This window comes from Oncorhynchus masou, chromosome 28, assembly GCF_036934945.1.
Source record: "Oncorhynchus masou masou isolate Uvic2021 chromosome 28, UVic_Omas_1.1, whole genome shotgun sequence".
In the NCBI taxonomy this organism is placed as follows: Eukaryota; Metazoa; Chordata; class Actinopteri; order Salmoniformes; family Salmonidae; genus Oncorhynchus; species Oncorhynchus masou.
Genome location: NC_088239.1, coordinates 38012987 through 38033783, shown reverse-complemented (window position 1 = coordinate 38033783; position 20797 = coordinate 38012987). Strand labels below are relative to the sequence as shown.

Genomic DNA, 20797 nt, shown 5'->3' with positions numbered 1-20797 from the left:
CCACATAGTCCCGTAGTGCCATCCTTCTCTGGAGAGACAGTGTGAAAACTGTAGTGTCTCTGAAATAGACTTGAACAGACTATGCACTGTAATTGGGACCATCACATAATGAGACTGAGAAGAGGCACTCCTTACTGCTTCCCACATTCAGTGCCCACAACCAGCGCTGAGTGTTGCAGTGAGAAACCGCTCTCTGTGTGTGCGTGCATCGAACGTGTGTGTTTCTAAGTGTGTGTGTTTCTGCATGTTTGTACGCATGCATGCGGCACAGTCATAAACCGCATATATGCGGCGAGGGCCTGAGGCCGAGGTTGGGCGTAATGGTAATGCTCTCTTAATCTAGCACTGCCAGGGAGAGTTCATTCACCAGTTGTCATCTCCATTAGTCTTCATGATGAGGGCTTGTTCTGCTGGCCAGGATGGCATGGTGGTTGCATCCCAAATGGCACCGTAGTCCCTATGAAGTGCACTACTTTTGACCAGGGCCATAGGGCTTTAGTCAAAGTAGTGCACTAAAATAGGGAATAGGGAGACATTTGTGATACGCATATTGCAGCGCATCTTCTACTTGCAGTAGAGACTCCAGGCTCAGATGGGAGCCGTCTTTTTTTTGTACACTTTATATGAACAGTTAGGAAATCAGAGAGGTGAGGTAAGTGGGAGAGACGGTGGGAAAGATGGACGCAGGGATTGAACCCTGGTCTTCCAGTATGTGACGAGAGCCGGAAGTCTGGAACCAACAAGACCCTGAACACTGTCTTTATTGACCCTTTTTGCACTACTTCTCTTGCACTGACACACTGGACCCTAACCACACTCTCACACATGCTTACACTGACACCCCAACACACACAGACACAATACATACGCCCACACTCACATAACATGCCCACCACACATAACATGCACACACATGCATACTGATGCCACACACACTTAAACACACACACACTTTCACACTCACCAGATACACCGCTGCTACTGTCTATTATCTATAATGTTGCCAAGTCAGTTTACCCCTACCTATATGTACAGTACAAAGCAACCTCAATACCTACAGCGGTTGCTCAATTTAAGGTTTTGAGATTATGCTGTGGGATTTAGAGGTAATTTGTGGTTTAGTACAATACCGTGCGTCACTGCTTCATTGCTCCAGACCAGCACAAGGGGGAGTTAGAGCACCGATTATGCTTTTGGGTCCCAAGGTGTTAATGTGTCTCTAACTGACAATGAATGGGCAACATAAACCAAATAATTGTACACAACTTCAAAATTGAATTTCGATGAACTTAATGATGAGGATGAAGAAGGTGATTTGAATTTAGAACAATAGTGTAAGAATTGCTATTCCTCTGTCCAGCACGCGCACACCCTGAAAAATACACTTATTTTTTTTGTTTCTACTCGTCAGTACTGCTTACTCAAACTGTTGTTACACTAAGGTTTTTATTCTAAAAGAAGCAAAAATGTATAATTATATTCCATGATATTCTTAAGATATATGTGTTGACTGAATATAAGCAAGTGATGTCTGCTAAATAATCAAGTTGATGGTGCGGTCATATAGCCTCGGCACCTACATGAAGCTGAGTGACTCACTCGTTCATGGCTTTGGATCTAAATAAGTACCAGCATTCTTTCTGATAGTCTTTAAAGAAATGTTTTGGTTATCCTGACCTGGACACCATGTATTATAATATCCCATTATGGGCTGTTAGCAAGACAATAGACTCTTGCCAACACCTCTCTGTATTTTTGACACTTTGTGCAAGGCTATTGATCAGCATTAAAAACTTTGTGGATGGGGCCTCCTGAGTGGTGCAGCGGTCTAAGACACTGCATTGCAGTGTAAACTGCATCGCTACAGATGCTGGTTCGATAACTGCCGGCCATGACCAGAAGACACATGAGGTGATGGTGGGCTTTTGGTTTCTCTCCCTCGAAAAACAGAAATAAATCATTCTAAATAACAAACTGGCTTTATTTACAAATTAGTAAAAATGTATAGCCTTTTCTCTCTCACTTTAGGTTGTTTGAAATATCGTTATTTTTAAAACAAAGCGATTATTATTAATTATTTTAGAACTATATAAAAGGCCCTTAGATATTCTCACAGATCAGATTTGCCCTAACCAAAAACGCCCCTTAGATATTATTTTAGAATCCTCCAATCCTCTAAATCAAATTGTTGGCTGAGAGTCACATCATTTAGTTTTTTCCCCCGATATACTGTAGGCCTACCGTAGGCGACATGAGTCTGACTAGAGTTGAGTAGTGTGCTGTTAAAAGAGGTGTATCTTGTTTATTTAAAAAGCATATTGAAGTTAGAAGCAATAGGATTTGAAGCAATAGTCTACCCGCCGTGGTCAACTACAAAAAAAGGTTTTAATTTCTAATTTTTTAATTTAATATATATAATTGTTTTACAGTTTTGCACCATTTATTTTACAGACAGCAGCAGGATGTTAGTATCAGAACAGTGGGCAGTTTAGTATTCACTGTTTGTAAAGGCCCCCAGTTGCTTTCTTTGCGCACATGCTGAATTTCCTACGCCACGGCTGTCAGATATTATTGCCCTTGGAAAGTGGGCTTGCAGGAGCTGGCAACTTCCAGGCAATTGTGTGTGTAATGGCAGCATGTGTCTTTTAATGTTTACACTGTGGCTCGATATGCTCCTTGTCATTTTTCTGTTGGGGTTTCTCTCTGGAAAGGGAGGGTTTACTGTGTGTGTGTGTGTGTGCGTACGTGTTTGCGTTCACTGTAGTAGGGGGCCACCGGCAATTACCCAGTCACGGTCAAGTGCGCTCCATTAAAACATGCGTATGTGTACAGTATGTGTGTGTCCTGAGCAGGGAAAATGTCTCCATATCCGAGCTCTTTGTCACGTGTTGTGGCTACAACACAGGGCCATTACATCTAGGGGAGAAGGTCAAGGTGCAGGGTCAGGTGAACAATGAATTGAAAAAAAAACAGTCTTTTTACCTCTCACACCATCATAAGGTCCAGTGTTGCCATGCATATCGAACATTCCTGCTCTACCAGCATACCTTCTATTCGCCCTAGCTAGTGGAAACGCTATTTCTACTTTCAAGACTGTACTATAATAGTCACATGCATGCACACAAACTCACACACTTCTCATTACCAAGATGGCTGGGGGCCGGTCCAGACCAAGAGGGTTGAGTCATTAATTTCCTTATATCTGGACTGAATACATTTCCATCCTTCTCTCTCTGGTCTCATCTAATTCTGTCACCAACAATAATGGAGATGATGACTGCTTCGCTGTGTGTTTGTGCGCGTGCGGGTGGGTGGGTGTGGCAGCATGTGTGTGTTTACATACGTTCGTCCATATGTCCGTGTGTGTGTATGTGTGCCTATCTATGTCTACACGCGTGCGCTCTCAAACCTTGGATTTATTTATCCTTGGCCACGAATAGAGTGGAGGAGATGGGGGTTAGTTATTTTTCTGTTATTTGGATGGAGCTGTCTAGAAGGGTTTAAGTGATTTTGAAGGGCCCGGGATTACGGAGGGCCCTTCAACTACAGGAACAGAGATGTGAATTGACTGGCTGCAGCTGAGACTGGTAATGAAACGGCATGCACCTGCCTCCCTGAAGGAAAACAAAGAGATTCCCTCTGACAGAGCCAATGAAACGCAGGCGCCTTCTGGCCGCCGAAAGGCCCCCTAATCGAATGGAACAACTTGTGCTAATCATACCACAGTATTAGACCGATCGACTTGGGAGGGGGAAAGGGGGTAGTTTTTGGATCTGATTGAACCCACTCTGGAGTTTTTTTCTGTCCCAAATGGTACCCTATTCCCTATATAGTGCACTACTTTTGACCAGGGACAACCTTAGCTGATATTATCAACCCAGCAATGGCTTAATAATAGTATTGGGGCTATTGCTATGATATTAACCATTGATGATGATGATGATGGCATTGTGCATGGCTTGCTGTTACAGTAATGTAGCTAGCAGCAGTGCATCTTTTCCACTGTGTGGCAAGCTGACGGCTAATTATGTCTGGCCGGGGTTCGGTTAGAGCAGTGGGGGTTTTAATGAGAAGGATACACCGCAGGAGAAATGGCACTGATAACATAGTCCTAAATCACAACGTGCTGTCCTGCCCATAGTGGAAATAAGTCTGCCCTGAATGTTAGCTGTAACACAATACCTAGACTCTAGGATACACACACACACACATAGCTGTATATACAGTATATACACACACACACACACACACACACACTGAGACATGCCTTATTGCCACACATACACACATGCAGAATTAGCACAGCATTTGACTTACAACGTGTTTCATTTGTAACAGAGTGTAGGTACTTCTCTATCCCTCATTAAGTGTCTGTTTGGAAAAGAACAAGCTCAAAATAATTTAGCTAGACGGTCTCTCTCTTTTGGAGCACATCTGCACAGTGCTCGTCCGACGCGCTTTGCGGTTTCTCTATGTTTTGGAAAGTATTAAAGGTTTGGATCAGTTTTTTTCCCTTTTCTTTTTTTCTCTTCAGTCCATCATTTTCATGCTGTCTTAATCTTACTGGTTCATCTTGCATCATATAGCTGGGTTCACTGTTTAAAAGAAAGAAAAGAGAAAGAGAGAGAGAGACCTACTGCCATGTGCAGAAACGTGATATTAGGTGTCCTAGGTTTGGCGATTTTGGCTTAATCAGCATCTGTCAGATACATGAAGATGCGCTCTTCAAATTCGGCATATATTTATTTTTGTTTGATACTGCCGTACTGTAGAGCGGACCATTTGTTTGGGTCACTTCACGGCGGTTGTCATGTCTGATTGATGCATGTCCGTGGAATACCACCACCGCAGACTTCCTTACACACACACATACATACTGTTAACATACACACGCACACACACATACATACTGTTAACATACACACGCACACACACATACATACTATCTCCCCAAAATAGTCTGAGAAGAATGAGAAGTCCTAGACTAGCAGTTGTATAACAAGGACAAGCATGAAACAACTGGGAGTAAATTCACAAAGCAGAAGTGAATTACATGGAAACTCAGTTCTCCCTCTAAATTTTAGTTCTCTTTTATTTATATTTTTGGTGTAATACTTTTTACCCCTTTTTTCACAAATTTCGTGACATCCACTTGGTAGTTAGTTGTTTCCCATCGCTGCCACTTCCGTACGGACTCGGGAGAAGAAAAGGTTGAGAGCCACGCGTCCTCTGAAACATGAACCTGCCAAGCCGCACTGCTTCTTGACACGCTGCTCACTTAACCCGGAAGCCAGCTGCACCAGTGTGTTAGAGGAAACACCGTACAACTGCTGCCCGAATTCAGCATGCATGCGCCTGGCCTGCCACAAGGAGTCGCTAGAGAAGGATGTCCCGGCCAGCCAAAGCCTCCCCTAACCCGGACTACGCTTGGTCAATTGTGTGCCGGCTCATGGGTCTCCCGGTTGCCTGTTGCGACACAGCCTGGGATCGAACCCATGTCTATAGTCTATATATATATATGTCTATAGTGACGCCTCAAGCACTGCGATGCAGTGCCTTAGACCACTGCGCCACTCGGGAGTAGTTTTCTCTTTGACCTCTAGAGTGGAGAAGGAGGAAGAGGTCAATGTACTTAAAACGCACCAGACAGGTTCAAAAGGCTCAGATGAATCACATCTCTCTGTGTCCCAAATGGCCCTATATAGTGCACTACTTTTGACCTGGACCTATAGGGGATAGGGTGCCATTTTGGCTGCTTCCTCTGACATGAGAGAAGTTACATCAGAGGTACATGGCATAAACTGAGGCTGGGAGGAGAAATGGATAGGAATGTGGCAATAATGTTTTTATGGTCTTTGAGAATATGACATAAAAGCTTTAGACCACACTACGTATGATCCTTATATGAGCTGCACAGATAGCTATGTACGTGCGAAAAGAGGATTGAAATGCGTTGTTTGGGGGAAAAAGTGCTTGAGTGAAAGGGCTGTGTCCCAAATGGAACCATATCCCCTATATTGTGCACTACTTTTGACCAGTGCCCTATGGGCCTTGGTCAAAGTTGTGCAGTACATATGGAATAGGGTGCCATTTGGGGAGCAGGTTTGATCACAGAGAAACCGTTTGGCTTATTGTTCAGTACTCTCACCTACAGCACAGATATGACTCTCAATATGTTACACTTGTCGTACATAAAACCAGAAATGCACTGTTGCCAAGATAATAACAATAATAACTGTTCATCTGTATCTGCAGACATTTTGTACAAATGGCACAAATACAGTGCCTTCAGAAAGTATTCATACCCCTTGACTTATTCCAGCTTGAATTTAAAATGGATTAAATAAATACAATCTCACCCATCTACACACAATACCCCATAATGACAAAGTCAAACCATGTTTTAAGAAATGTTTGCAAATGTATTGAAAATAAAATGCAGAAATATTATATTTACATAATTATTCACACCCTGAGTCAATACTTTCTAGAAGCATCTTTGGCAGCGATTCCAGCTGTGAGTCTTTCTGGGTAAGTCATTAAGAGCTTCCCACTCTTGAATCGTGCAAGATTTGGCAAATTTTCCTTTCAAAATTCTTCAAGCTCTGTCAAATTGGTTCTTGATCATTGCTAGACAACCATTTTCAGGTCTTGCCATAGATTTTCAAGTATATTTAACTAAAAACTGTAACTTGGTCACTCCCCAGTCCTTAACAGTTACAAGCATAACCATAACATGATGCAGCCATCACTATGCTTGAAAATGTGGAGAGTGGCGCTCAGTAATGTGTTGTATTGGATTTGCCCCAAACAATAACACTTTGTATTCACGACAAAAAGTGAATTGCTTTGCCACATTTTTTGCAGTACTACTTTTAGTGCCTTGTTGTAAACATGGATGCATGTTTTTGAATATATTCATATATTATTCCATACCCCAAAATCTCAATTTAATCAATTTTTAATTCAGGCTTTAACACAACAAATTGTGTAAAAAGTCAAAAGGGTGTGAATACTGTCTGAGGGCACTGATACATACTGTACACACACACAGCCTCCTTTCTTCCCCTTATTGACTGACTAAACATTCTCTTTCTCACTCCCCCCTCCACCTCTCTCTGATTTGTAGCTGGTTTTCGCCGGAGCTTCCGCCTCAGCAGGCGAGACAAGAAGACTAACAAATCCATGTATGAGTGTAAGAAGAGTGAGCAGTATGACATGGCTGACGTGCCCACCTACGAGGAGGTGACTCCCCACTGCAGGCAGAGTGGGGCCAAGCACAGGCTTGTGGTCCTCGTCGGTGAGTAACACGCACGCACACACACACACAAACACACACACACAGTCAGTCACACACATACGCACAGGCAATGGCAGAGTGGTGCCAAGTAACTGACTACTACCACCAGGGGACTGGGAGCAGGGGGACTGGGCTGGTGGTCCTGCTGTAGTCGGTGAGTAACTGACTACTACCACCAGGGGACTGAGAGCAGGGGGACTGGGCTGGTGGTCCTGCTGTAGTCGGTGAGTAACTGACTACTACCACCAGGGGACTGAGAGCAGGGGACTGGGCTGGTGGTCCTGCTGTAGTCGGTGAGTAACTGACTACTACCACCAGGGGACTGAGAGCAGGGGGACTGGGCTGGTGGTCCTGCTGTAGTCGGTGAGTAACTGACTACTACCACCAGGGGACTGAGAGCAGGGGGACTGGGCTGGTGGTCCTGCTGTAGTCGGTGAGTAACTGACTACTACCACCAGGGGACTGAGAGCAGGGGGACTGGGCTGGTGGTCCGGCTGTAGTCGGTAAGTAACTGACTACTACCACCAGGGGACTGAGAGCAGGGGGACTGGGCTGGTGGTCCTGCTGTAGTCAGTGTGTAACTGACTACTACCACCATGGGGGACTGAGAGCAGGGGGACTGGGCTGGTGGTCCTGCTGTAGTCAGTGAGTAACTGACTACTACCACCATGGGGGACTGGGCTGGTGGTCCTGCTGTAGTCAGTGAGTAACTGACTACTACCACCAGGGGACTGAGAGCAGGGGGACTGGGCTGGTGGTCCTGCTGTAGTCAGTGAGTAACTGACTACTACCACCATGGGGGACTGAGAGCAGGGGGACTGGGCTGGTGGTCCTGCTGTAGTCAGTGAATAACTGACTACTACCACCATGGGGGACTGAGAGCAGGGGGACTGGGCTGGTGGTCCTGCTGTAGTCAGTGAGTAACTGACTACTACCACCATGGGGGACTGAGAGCAGGGGGACTGGGCTGGTGGTCCTGCTGTAGTCAGTGTGTAACTGACTACTACCACCATGGGGGACTGAGAGCAGGGGGACTGGGCTGGTGGTCCTGCTGTAGTCGGTGTGTAACTGACTACTACCACCATGGGGGACTGAGAGCAGGGGGACTGGGCTGGTGGTCCTGCTGTAGTCGGTGAGTAACTGACTACTACCACCATGGGGGACTGAGAGCAGGGGGACTGGGCTGGTGGTCCTGCTGTAGTCGGTGAGTAACTGACTACTACCACCATGGGACACCGGGGACTGCTAGGCTGTTGGAATTGGAAAGGCAGAGGCCATTGTTTAAGTCTAAAACTGGTTTCCCCAGAAAGAGAGAGCTTGTGAAAGAGAGGGAAAGAGAGCTTGAGAAAGAGAGGGAAAGAGAGCTTGTGAAAGAGAGGGAAAGAGAGCTTGAGAAAGAGAGGGAAGGAGAGTTTGTGAAAGAGGGAAAGAGAGCTTGAGAAAGAGAGGGAAAGAGAGTTTGTGAAAGATAGCTTGAGAAAGAGAGGGAAAGAGAGCTTGTGAAAGAGAGGGAAAGAGAGCTTGAGAAAGAGAGGGAAAGAGAGTTTGTGAAAGAGAGGGAAAGAGAGCTTGAGAAAGAGAGGGAAAGAGAGTTTGATAAAGAGAGGGAAAGAGAGATTGAGAAAGAGAGGGAAAGAGAGATTGAGAAAGAGAGGGAAAGAGAGATTGTGAAAGAGAGGGAAAGAGAGATTGTGAAAGAGAGGGAAAGAGAGCTTGAGAAAGAGAGGGAAAGAGAGTTTGAGAAAGAGAGGGAAAGAGAGCTTGAGAAAGAGAGAGAAAGAGAGCTTAAGAAAGAGAGGGAAAGAGAGCTTGAGAAAGAGAGTGAAAGAGAGCTTGAGAAAGAGAGGGAAAGAGAGATTGACAAAGAGAAGGAAAGAGAACTTGAGAAAGAGAAGGAGAGGAGAAGACAATCAATTGAATTGTCTGCATCACTTCTAATCCCCCTTATTTATTTATTTTTCTCTATACCCCCCACCCTACCATCCCTACCCTGATTGGAGTAAACTAACAGATAACAATACTTCTACTGCTACTTACAGCTATTTTCTCTCACATCTACGGTACCTGTAGTTAAATAATTATATTCCTAATTTCCTCTTTCTTCAAGTGCTGGATTTTCACCCACAGCGGCCAATCCAACATTTATTCTGATTTTAACTCCAACACTCTGATGTCCACAGATTATCCCATCTTTCCCAGTATAATGCCATTTAGCTATTTGTTTTGCGATACATTCAAGCCCCCTTAACTTTCAAATCCCTGGTGGAATCTACAGGGCAGGCAGGCTGGGGATTCAGTCATATTTGGTGTTTTTCATTTACAGCACCTTGCTCCGACTCTCAATGTTCATTTTCCCTCTTTCTTTAGACTACAGAATTGTTAACACTTGCCTTTAAGGCTGGTATTTCAAAGTCCTCCAGAAGGCTTTGTAAAGTGCCAAACTCTTGAAATGAATTTAGCCACATTTTTTGATTGTTTCTTTTGTAGCTTTGAGTAAAGCTTTGTGCCAACGACTGGTGGAACAATAACGTTAAGCCCAGGTGCAACAGAATTAAGACTTACAACCTGAATAGAAATATTGGAACTATTATTGCAAATGACACAAATAATGAATGTATACCGCACACATCGCTTTTTCTTCTCAAGGTTAGATATCCTACCGATCGGTGCAGCTGGATATGAGTCATTCTTCTTTCTGACGATATTGCTCTCTTTCTTTTTTATGCTCTTATTAACAGAAGGCAACAGAGAGGCTTGTGTCGAAGCGAGGCTGTTTTAGCATGATTTGACCAGGCTTTGGTGTAGTGAAATGCAGTGGTATGGACTTCATCATAGGGTGTTGCTAATTAGCTAGCCCATTGTCTTGCCAGGCAGCATGTCCGGTTGTGCAGCACAGTGGAAGCCTCCATAGCCTCTCTCTCCTCTGTAACTCTAATGTAAATATTTTCAATTGACTTCTGTAAACTGGACAACAACCACACCTAACGAAGCAAAGGACAAAAGGAGAGATCTGATTTTATGTTTCCCCTCCTCTATGCTCTCCTTTCTTTTCTTCCCCCTGAAGTTGTCCCACTTTTGTCTTATAAGGAATTCATGAGGAACTCGATTTCTCTCTCCCTTCCTCAATCTATCTCGATTTTAAACGTCAGGCACCTCGTTATGGGGGTAAAGTGAAGTCGGTGTGTCGGTCCTCTGAACACGACCATGCAGTCTTCTGTGCTGAGCTTGCCTTGGCCTCATCCTCATTCCCCTTTCCATCTCCACTGACACACAGCCACACTCCACTCAAAAGTAAAACAGCATTCTTCTCGTTGTTTTCCTATTGGAAGGAAGGTCCCTGGAGCATCCAACATCCGTCGAGCTATGTATTCCTCAGTGTGGATGTAAAGTCAAAAATAAGCGCTAACGAACAACGTAGACCTTATACTCTCCCTACTCTTATTAGCATGGATGTCGGTAACCGAGAGATTGCATTACCGAGTTCAAATCAAGATGCTTATCTGCGGGGCCAATGAAAATATATATTTTACACATACACAGTTCACTGAAAACCACTGATGTTTTCTCAAATGAAATCTGATTATTTATCAGAGCCAATTGATATGTTTACCTCTACATTCTTCCCTGTTTTACTGTAAAGCTAAGGTCAATTTAGTTTCACTAGAATCTGATATTCTTACCGTAAGTGGAAAAATGTAAGACATCGAATGAGATTTAATACGTTTGTGGCCTTATGATATTGTTCAGCATATAGTTGTCGTCCGAGGCTTATTGGGCTGAAGAGAGCAGGGTTGGCATTGGGAGTCTGAGGTTACTCTAGCCCTGCCTGCTCTGTCTGGCCGGGTGGTGGGAGGCAGTGGAGGTTGGATAGGCCTCACACCGTCCACATCGCCCCTCCGCTTCCCCTCAGCTCTAACTCTATGTGATATGCTCTGCGTTTGGCCTGGAAGTTATTAAGACTTGAGATATTAAAGGCGGTTTCTCTAATGAGGGCAGTAATGCAGGCTGACACTTTTACTGGCACTGCAACCTGCCTGTCTGTAGCGGAGTAGAGGAGGGCAGGAGCACTGACCCACCACGTTCCCTCCTTCCCGATGGCTTGGGGAGAGAGAGGGGGGAGACGCAATACAACACAACTCAACACACTATAACAATCAAGTATAATCCAGAAACAATTGCAAAGAAATATGCTTTTTTATTGGGCCTTTCTTATTTTATAAGGTTGCCATTGTATTGGAGATTGTTAAAAACAAACAATGCACAATAGAGCGGTCTCTTTATTTCTGCTCGTTCTGACAATAAGCCCCAGACCAGAGACCACAGTGTAGTGTAGGCCTCACGGGCAGCGTATTGAGTTGGCAGAAGATAGCACAAATGGATTCCACCACAGGCCTTAATGGACGTCCGCCGTACATCAGATGTAGAGATAGTGAGAGCATGTGTCCCAAACAGAACCCTGTTCCCTATAGGTCCTGGTCAAAAAGTAGTGCACTATTTAGGGTATAGGGTGACATTTGGGAAAGCGCATGGAGAGGGAGCGATGTAGAAGGTGAGAATGGTGTAATGAGAGCTGTAAAAGTGTAAGGGAGCGTGAGCCGTTTGTCATCCCACGGTGAGGTGCTCGTAGTGGGGCCTGATACCGCCGGGAAGAGGGGCCAACAACCACCGCTGCTCAGCTCTACTCCGCATTACTTCAGACAAACAACCGTGTTTGAACTAAAAACTCTGATCTCTGGGGCTGTGTACCAAATGGCTCCCTATTCCCTTTATAGTAAACTACCCTATTGGCCCTGGTCAAAAGTATTGCACTATAAAGGGAATTGACTGACATTTGGGAAGCAGACCTAGACTGGGGGGTAGTAGCATGGCCGCCTGCAGCCTGCTTCTCTGTCTTACCACTGTTCTGAGATACGGGTCATAAAAGGCCTGTATTAGTATGCTCCAGCGCCCTTAACACCTACAACAACATGCCAGATCTCCGCCGCCACACACACACACATCCGTCTTTAAACAGCACAGTCACACACACACACATACGCGTCCTTCTTTAAACAGCACAGTCACATTCCTTGTGGTCTCTCAAAACAAATTTAAAAAGTTAACTCCGTTTCCTCGTCTTAATAAATCTACGTGGCGAGGAGCGTCAAGACCCCTTTTGGACTTTTTCTCTAAAAACTCCCCTGAAAGATTGATTGCCGTCTTCACGCGGCCATGTGCTGTTTATGTGAGATGGCGACCGCACTTTGCTAGAGCCCGGCGGCCCGCGCTATTGGTCGATCTCTCCTTTTTATTTTTCTTACACAGGGAACAGAGGATGAATGTGCTGAGGAAACAGCTTTTATCACTTACAGGGACCATGTGACGGAGGACATATGGCCGAGCGGTAAACTAGGGCTGTGCCTCAAATGGTACTCTATTGTCTATGTAGTGCACTGCTTTTGACCAGGGCTCATAGGGAATAGGATGCCATTTGGGAAGCGGCCTAGGACTAGAGAGTGTTACGAGTGTTATTGTCTGTCTGCATCAGGACTGTAGGTGTGTGTCGCGTGGCCTGAAGTGGCTCTCTGTCTCATTCTCACACACACACACACACACACACACGGCTCTAAAAGGCAGTCTGTTTGCACCTGTTTATCAGAGCAGCTTAAAACCTCTCTGGACGGACAGACGGGGGGGGGGGGGGTGAAGTGTAGGTTAACGCACCAGATAGGACAGAGACAAACAGACAGGGGGAATAGGATCCACACTCTGATGTCTAACAGTACAGCGCTTGTGTTCAACTTCAGCTTATAACCCCATCTCCCTATTTTTTTCTCTCTCTCGCTCTCACTCTCTTTTTCCACCTCATCCACATCAGTGAGTGAACTCAATGTCCATTTGTTTTAGATGGCGGCCTGCTAAACACATTTGCCTGCGAAAATGAATTTCCAATAGGGCCTGATGCGTTCGTGGTGCCTGCCCAGAACGACAACCATGTCAGGAATTCCGTCCAGAATCAACCCTGCCTTTGTGCCTTTCTACAAGCGGACTGTATAGAGCAGCTGTGGAGCTAGTTGCCGCGGTAATGCTTCTAGAACCAGGGGCATGGAACCTTGTACTTCCGGAAATGATTGTTGTCCACACTATTTGAAGACATCTATATGGAGACTGTTTGAATTAGCCTCATATATCAGCTTAGCCATTCCTGCTGAAGTCATCGAGTATATCTTTTCAGGAGGGTGTAGAGGGAGACAGGGGGAAGAGAGAGAGGGGGAGATGTCAGAGGTGGGAGCGCAAGGCTCTGGAGCCGCAGACAAATCAATATTGCATTACCCCCCTTCTCTCTCTCTTTCGCTCTCCCGCTCTCTCTCTCACCCTCACATCTCTCCATCCCTATCTCCCTCTCTCGCTCTATCCTTCCCTCTCTCCATCCCTCTCTCCCTCTTCCCTACTGCTCTCCTCCCCTTCCTCCCTCCCTCTCTCCAGAAGATGTGATGGAAAACCCAGCTGCCCACTGGGACGGGTCCTTGTTGATTTTTCAGGCTGTTCAGGGAAACACAACAAAGTGCTCTCTTGGCAGGCCCCTTTGGTGCTGCAATCCTCTCTCTCCCTCACTCCTCTCCACCTTTTCTCCTCCTGTCACTACACGCCAGTCATATTTACAGTAGTGAGAGCACAGAGGTCTCGGTCAGTGAGTTTCACAATCTGGCCCTCTCAGTTCCAAACTGTGGACCGAAGTGTGTGTGTATGTGTGTGGGTCTGCCTTCAGTAGGTCTGTAAACACCAGCACACAAACGGTCGGTGCTGAAACTTGGCCTGAGCTCCATTTGTCAGTGTCTGTCATTGGCGTATGGGACGGAAAACATTCCGTTGCGTCCTGTCCTGGACCTGGCCTCCACACTGCCTATCTCCTCCGGCCCGGCCTCTCGCTAGCCCACCTTCATTATGAGGATGCAGTGATGACTGCATGACTGATGTTGTTTTAATAATGCTAAACTCCCTTTCTCTTCCTCCCTCCTTCCGTCCCTCTCCGCCTCTCTCTCTCTTGCTCACTCTTTGTCTTTGTCTCTCTCCAGGTCCCGCGGGGGTAGGTCTAAATGAGCTGAAGAGGAAGCTGCTGATCTCTGACCCCCGACACTTCAGCGTTACCGTGCCACGTAAGTCTACCCGCTTGTGACCCGTAGTTACAGTTAGACACGCACACACGCATACACATACAACAGTATTTCCACCCACCGCTGACCCAGACTGGTGGAGGTGTGTGTGTGTGTGTGTGTGTCCAGCTGCCGCTGACCCGTAGACTAGAACATCTCTGCCAGACGAGGAGTGTGTGTGTGTGTGGGGGGTGGGGGGGTCTCTCTTCGGTTGTGGTCAGTCTGAGTTTAGATATCCTCTCCTCCATATGTTTTGGATCCTTTTATTGGCAGATGGTTTTAGGGTCTGAAGTAGTCATTTGGTTTCCTCCTCAGCCTCTCTTTACCATCCCCAGACAGTGAGACTGACAGGCAACAGGATGGATGCTCTTGTCTTTGTAATCAATAATAATAGAAGCTCTGGTCTGTATCAGATGGTTATGGAGACAAGTTGCTCTTGTGCATCCCAAATGACACCCTGTTCACTATGTGGTGCACTACTTTTTACCAGGGCAGATGAAGCTGTGTACAAAAAATGTTCCATGACATAGACTGACCAAGTGAATGAAACATATTTTACCAGGTAAGTTGACTGAGAACACATGCTCATTTACAGCAATGACCTGGTGAATAGTTACCGAGATGAATGAGCCAATTGGAAGCTGGGGATGATTAGGTGGTCATGATGGTATGATTGGGAATTTGTCCAGGACACCAGAATTAACACCCCTACTCTTACGGTAAGTACCATGGGATCTTTGTTGACCACAAAGAGTCAGGATATCTGTTTAACGTCCCATCCGAAAGACAGCAATGTCCCAAATCACTTCCCTGGAGCATTGGGATAATTAAAACAAATTGACCAGAGAATAGAGTGCCTCCTACTGGCCCTCCAACACCACTTCCAGCAGCATCTGGTCACCCATCCAGGGACCAACCCTGGTTAACTTCAGAGGCAAGCCAGCAGTGGGATGCAGGGTGGTATGCTGCTGACCAAACGCTATGATCCCTTATTGATGTCACCTGTTGAATCCACTTTCATCAGTGTAGATGAAGGGGAGGAGACAGGTTAAAGAAAGATTTTTAAGCCTTGAGACAAGTGTGACATGGATTGTGTATATGTGCCATTCAGAGGGTGAATGGGGAATACAAAATATTTAAGTGCCAGGTGCACCGGTTTAAGTGTGTCAAGAACTGCAACGCCGCCGAGTTTTTCATGCTCAACTGTTTCCCATGTGTATCAAGAATGGTCCACCACCAAAAGGACATCCAGCCAACTTGACACAACTGTTGGAGTCAACATAGCTTTCGACACCTTGTATTCCATGCCCCAACTAGTTGAAGCTGTTCTGAGGGCAAAAGGGGTTGCACTCAATATTAGGAAGGTGTTCCTAATGTTTTGTACACTCAGTGTATAGGGAATAGGGTGCCATTTTGGACCGACACTCTGTCTAGTTTCTGGCTGGATTCCCACAGTGAGCTGAACCCTCACACACAATGACTGGTAGTGTACACTGAACGTACAGGGTTCCAGGTTAGATTCTAAACTGAGGCCAAATGTCCCCTGTGATTTTTAAACTGGTAAGAAATCGGACAATCACCCTGGATGAAGGGGTTTTAGCGTTCTGCTGCCAATTTGGTTTTCGCCTTCGTGGTTGTTGATAAGTGTGAAGGTCCATAGACCCATGCACGGAGGCACACACACACTCACACACAGAAACACTCATACACACTGAGGTGTCTGGGAGTGACTAACGCCAAGGCGTTGCTCTCAGGCTGGGGGACTGTGCGTCTCAAGGCCCCAGTCCTCCAGACAGACACATACACTCTCACACACACACACCCTCTCTCTCTCACACACACACACACACACACACACACACACACACACTCTCAGACCCAGGCGAGTGGAGTGGTTCTCCTCCTGAGTGTAATTGTCTGTTTTTCGCAGCCCATATGACAAGCCGAGAGTGATGGAGGAAACAGTGCTTTATTTTCTACCTCCTGAAGAAATGCCATTCCACTGCCTCATGTTTTGGCACCACCACTGTACACCCTTCCCCTCTCTCTCTCCTCTCCCTCCCCACTCTCCACCTCCCTCCATCTATAAGAACAAAATGACAGCTTGCCATAATGCTGGACACCATCCAGCACTATAATGCTTGTGACTTTGACTCACACCGCTGCCAACGCTGAGATTTTAACTTTTTCTAGGGTTTTTTTTCAGAGTGGAGGAGCAAAAAACTATTTCTGAGCCCACAAGCCCTAACCAAGGCCAACATGTTAGAACAAATCAATTGGTTTGATTTATGCAGTTAAGCTGAGTAATTGCATATTTACTGCAGGCTAGCTGGCAAATGTGCGAGGAGGAGAGGAAAAAGGGAATCTGTTGATATTAATTGCCATGATTGTAACATGCAGTGTGGCATAATGGATGTGTCCCATTCTACGTCTGACACTTGAAATGTCACTGGTATTAAAATCCCATCGCAGTCACTCTTTTCCCCATAGTTCCTGCTGTTAATTGTTCACAAATGTGACCCATGGTTGTATGTATAATAGGCCCCAGACATAGTCTAACCCCTTATAGATGATGACATATAGTGTACTAGACCTCTGTGTTTCATTGAGAGGGAAAGGGTCTCGGAAAGTATCTATTTTCCCCTTTTTGTTAGATCACTGCCAACGTACAGGCTACAGATGGATATATTTAACACTTGCTGCTACCCCTTTGTTAATAAAAAAAACGACATATTTCTGAAGTTAAGGCTTTTTCTTCCCTCCCTGTGTATGTCAAATGTAAACCAGCCAGTCAGAAACACTAAAATGATTGCAATAAGCCAATTAGGATAGGGGTTAAACATTTTGATTTGAGGCCAGAATCACTGACAGATATTTTCCATGATTGGGGAATGAAATTCATTTCAGATTCCTTTGTTGCACCGTAAATATTTCCTATGCCACTGAGCAGATGGTAAATAATATGGATTTGTTTTGTCTATATGTACTGAAAGAAAGGGCGTAGTGGAAGCCCCTGCAGCCCACGCAAGGCTGGGGGGTCCATGAGCCCATCATCTCACACCAATGTCTATATTTGATTATTTATTTTAATAACTCATTTTGACAGTAACCCTCCTTTTTCAGTTCCACATGTAGCAAGTAAAGTGTTTTTGTATTGTCCAATCGACACTAAACAAAAATATAAAAATAACATGCAACAATTTCAAAGGTGATCCTGAGTTGAGTTCATGTAAGGAAATCTGTCAATCTAAATAAAATCATTAGAACCAAATATATGGATTTGACATGACTGGGAATACAGATATGCATATGTTGGTCATAAATATATATTTTTTAAAGTAGGGGCGTGGATCAGAAAACCAGTCAGTATCTGGTGTGATCACCAATTGCCTTATGCTTTGCGACACATCTCCTTCGCATAGAGTTGATCAGGCTGTTGACTGTGTCCTGTGGAATGTTGTCCCACTCCTCTTCAATGGCTGTGCGAAGTGGCTGGATATTGGCGGTAACTGGAACACGATGTCGTGCACGTCAGTCTAGAGCATCCCAAATATGCTCATTGGGTGACATGGCTGGTGACCAGAGGTGGGACCAAGTCATTGTTTTACAAGTCACAAGTAAGTCTCAAGTCTTAGCACTCAAGTCTCAAGTCAAGACAGGCAAGTCCCAAGTCAAGACAGGCAAGTCCCAAGTCAAGACAGGCAAGTCCCAAGTCAAGACAGGCAAATCCTAAAGTCCTAAACTTTGAGTTTCGAGTCTTAAACAAGTCATAATGTGTTCTTCACCAAATGTAATAGCATTTCCTATTTTTAACAAGAGTAATAGTTTGTATATTACATTTACGCAAATCCTGGATGCTTTTGAAAATATCTATATATTTATTACTTTCCAAATAAATGTTATATTTCAATGAAAATACATGGGTAGCCATGAGAAAGACCCCCCAATAGTGATCGGGCGATGTAGGCTTGTACACAATCGCCCAACCTTGTTGAAGGAACATCAGGCAGGATTTAGCCGACCAACTGCCTAGCCAGTTGAAGCTCAATCTTGGATGCAATGATCACGTTCCCGCACTGACTGACTGTGTGGAGCCTTGATTTAACGTTACGCTAGCCTACATGATACACTAGTAAAGTTATAAAATATATAGTTGTCGTGTCACACTCTGACCATAGTTTGCTTTGTATGTTTCTATGTTTTGTTTGGTCAGGGTGTGATCTGAGTGGGAATTCTGTTGTGTGTCTAGTTTGTCTGTTCCTGTCTTTGTGTTTGTTACACCAGATAGGAGTGTTTTCGTTTTCTTGTTTTTTGTATATTGTTCTATTTTCATCTTTATTAAAGATGTATCACAGTAACCACGCTGCGCTTTGGTCCGCCTCTCCTTCAACAGAAGAATCCCGTTACAGAATCACCCACCACAACAGGACCAAGCGGCGTGGTGGCAGGCAGTGGCAGCAGGAGCAGCGCGAGGAGTACTGGACATGGGAGAATGAGTTGGATGGAAAAGGACCCTGGGCACTGCCTGGAGAATATCGCCGCCCCAAAGAAGAGCTGGAGGCGGAAAATGCGGAGAGGCGCTGGTATGAGGAGGCAGCACGGCGGCGTGGATGGAAGCCCGAGAGTCAGCCCCAAAAATGTATTGGGAGGGGGCACACAGGAAGTGTGGCGAAGCCAGGTAGGAGACCTGCGCCAACTTCCTGTGCTTACCGGGGGGCTAGAGAGACCGGGCAGGCACCGTGTTATGCTGTGAAGTGCACGGTGTCCCCAGTGCGGTACATACCAGCTCCGCGTATCGGCCGGGCTAGAGTGGGCATCGAGCCAAGTGCCATGAAGCCGGCTCTACGCATCTGGTCTCCAGTGCGTCTCCTTGGGCCGGCTTACATGGCACCAGCCTTGCGCATGGTGTCCCCGGTTCGCCTGCATAGCCCAGTGCGGGCTATTCCACCTCGCCGCACTGGCAGGGCGACCGGGAGCATTCAACCAGGTAGGGTTGGGCCGGCTCGGTGCTCAAGAGCTCCAGTGCGCCTGCACGGTCCGGTCTATCCGGTACCACCTCCACGCACCAGCCCTCTGGCGGCAGCCCCCCGCACCAGGCTGTCTCTCCGTCTCATCCCTACAGGTGCTCCCGCCTGTCCAGTGATGCTGGAGCCTTCCTCCTCTCCAGCGCTGCCAGAGTCTCCCGGACTGTCCAGCGCTGCCGGAGCCTTCCTCCTCTAAAGCGCTGCGGGAGTCTCCCGCCTGTTCAGCGCTGCCGGAGTCTCCCGCCTGTCCAGCACTGCCAGAGCTGCAAGGAGCTGCCAGTCTGCAAGGAGCTGCCAGAGCTGCCAGTCTGCAAGGAGCTGCCAGAGCTGCCAGTCTGCATGGAGCAGCCAGAGCCGCCAGTCAGCATGGAGCAGCCAGAGCCGCCAGTCAGCATGGAGCAGCCAGAGCCGCCAGTCAGCATGGAGCAGCCAGAGCCGCCAGTCAGCATGGAGCAGCCAGAGCCGCCAGTCAGCCAGGATCCGCCAGTGCCACCAGTCAGCCAGGATCCGCCAGTCAGCCAGGATCCGCCAGTGCCGCCAGTCAGCCAGGATCCGCCAGGATCTGCCAGAGCCGCCAGTCAGCCAGGATCTGCCAGAACTGCCATTCAGCCAGGATCTGCCAGTCAGCCAGGTTCTGCCAGAGCCGCCAGTCAGCCAGGATCTGCCAGAGTCGTCAGCCAGTACGGAGCTGCCCCTCTGTCCCGAGCTGCCCCTCTGTCCCGAGCTGCCCCTCTGTCCCGAGCTGCCCCTCTGTCCCGAACTGCCCCTCTGTCCCGAGCTCAAACCAGATGGGATGGTGTATCACTGCAGAATACTGTGGTAGCCATGCTGGTTAAGTGTGCCTTGATTTCTAAATAAATCACAGACAGTGTCACCAGCAAAGCACCCCCACACCATCACACCTCCTCCTCCATGCTTTACGGTGGGAAATACACATGCGGAGATCATCCGTTCACCCACAACGCTTCTCACAAAGACATGGCGGTTGGAACCAAAAAATCTCCAATTTGGACTCCAGACCAAAGGACACATTTCCACCGGTCTAATGTCCATTGCTTGTGTTTCTTGGCCCAAGCAAGTCTCTTCTTATTATTGGTGTCCTTTAGTAGTGGTTTCCTTGCAGCAATTCGACCATAAAGGCCTGATTCCTCTGAACAGTTGATGTTGAGATGTGTCTGTTACTTGAACTCTGTGAAGTATTTATTTGAGCTGCAATTTCTGAGGCTGGTAATGAACTTATCCTCTGCAGCAGAGGTAACTCTGGGTCTTCCATTCCTGTGATTGTTTTTGCGACCGCATTGAAGAAACTTTCAAAGTTTTAGAAATTTTCCGTATTGACT

The 20797-nt window shown here is 46.4% G+C and overlaps 1 protein-coding gene across 4 annotated transcripts in view; it reads left to right on the top strand.

Annotated features, from left to right (window-relative positions):
* Positions 1-20797, top strand: part of LOC135517552 (MAGUK p55 subfamily member 7-like) — a 260440-nt gene that overhangs the window by 215262 nt on the left and 24381 nt on the right. For all 4 annotated transcript variants that reach the window (XM_064941965.1, XM_064941964.1, XM_064941963.1 and 1 more), the window contains 2 exons: positions 7130-7300; positions 14356-14436. In XM_064941965.1, the coding sequence (XP_064798037.1) occupies positions 7130-7300; positions 14356-14436 (252 nt within the window). The remainder of the gene's footprint in view (positions 1-7129; positions 7301-14355; positions 14437-20797) is intronic.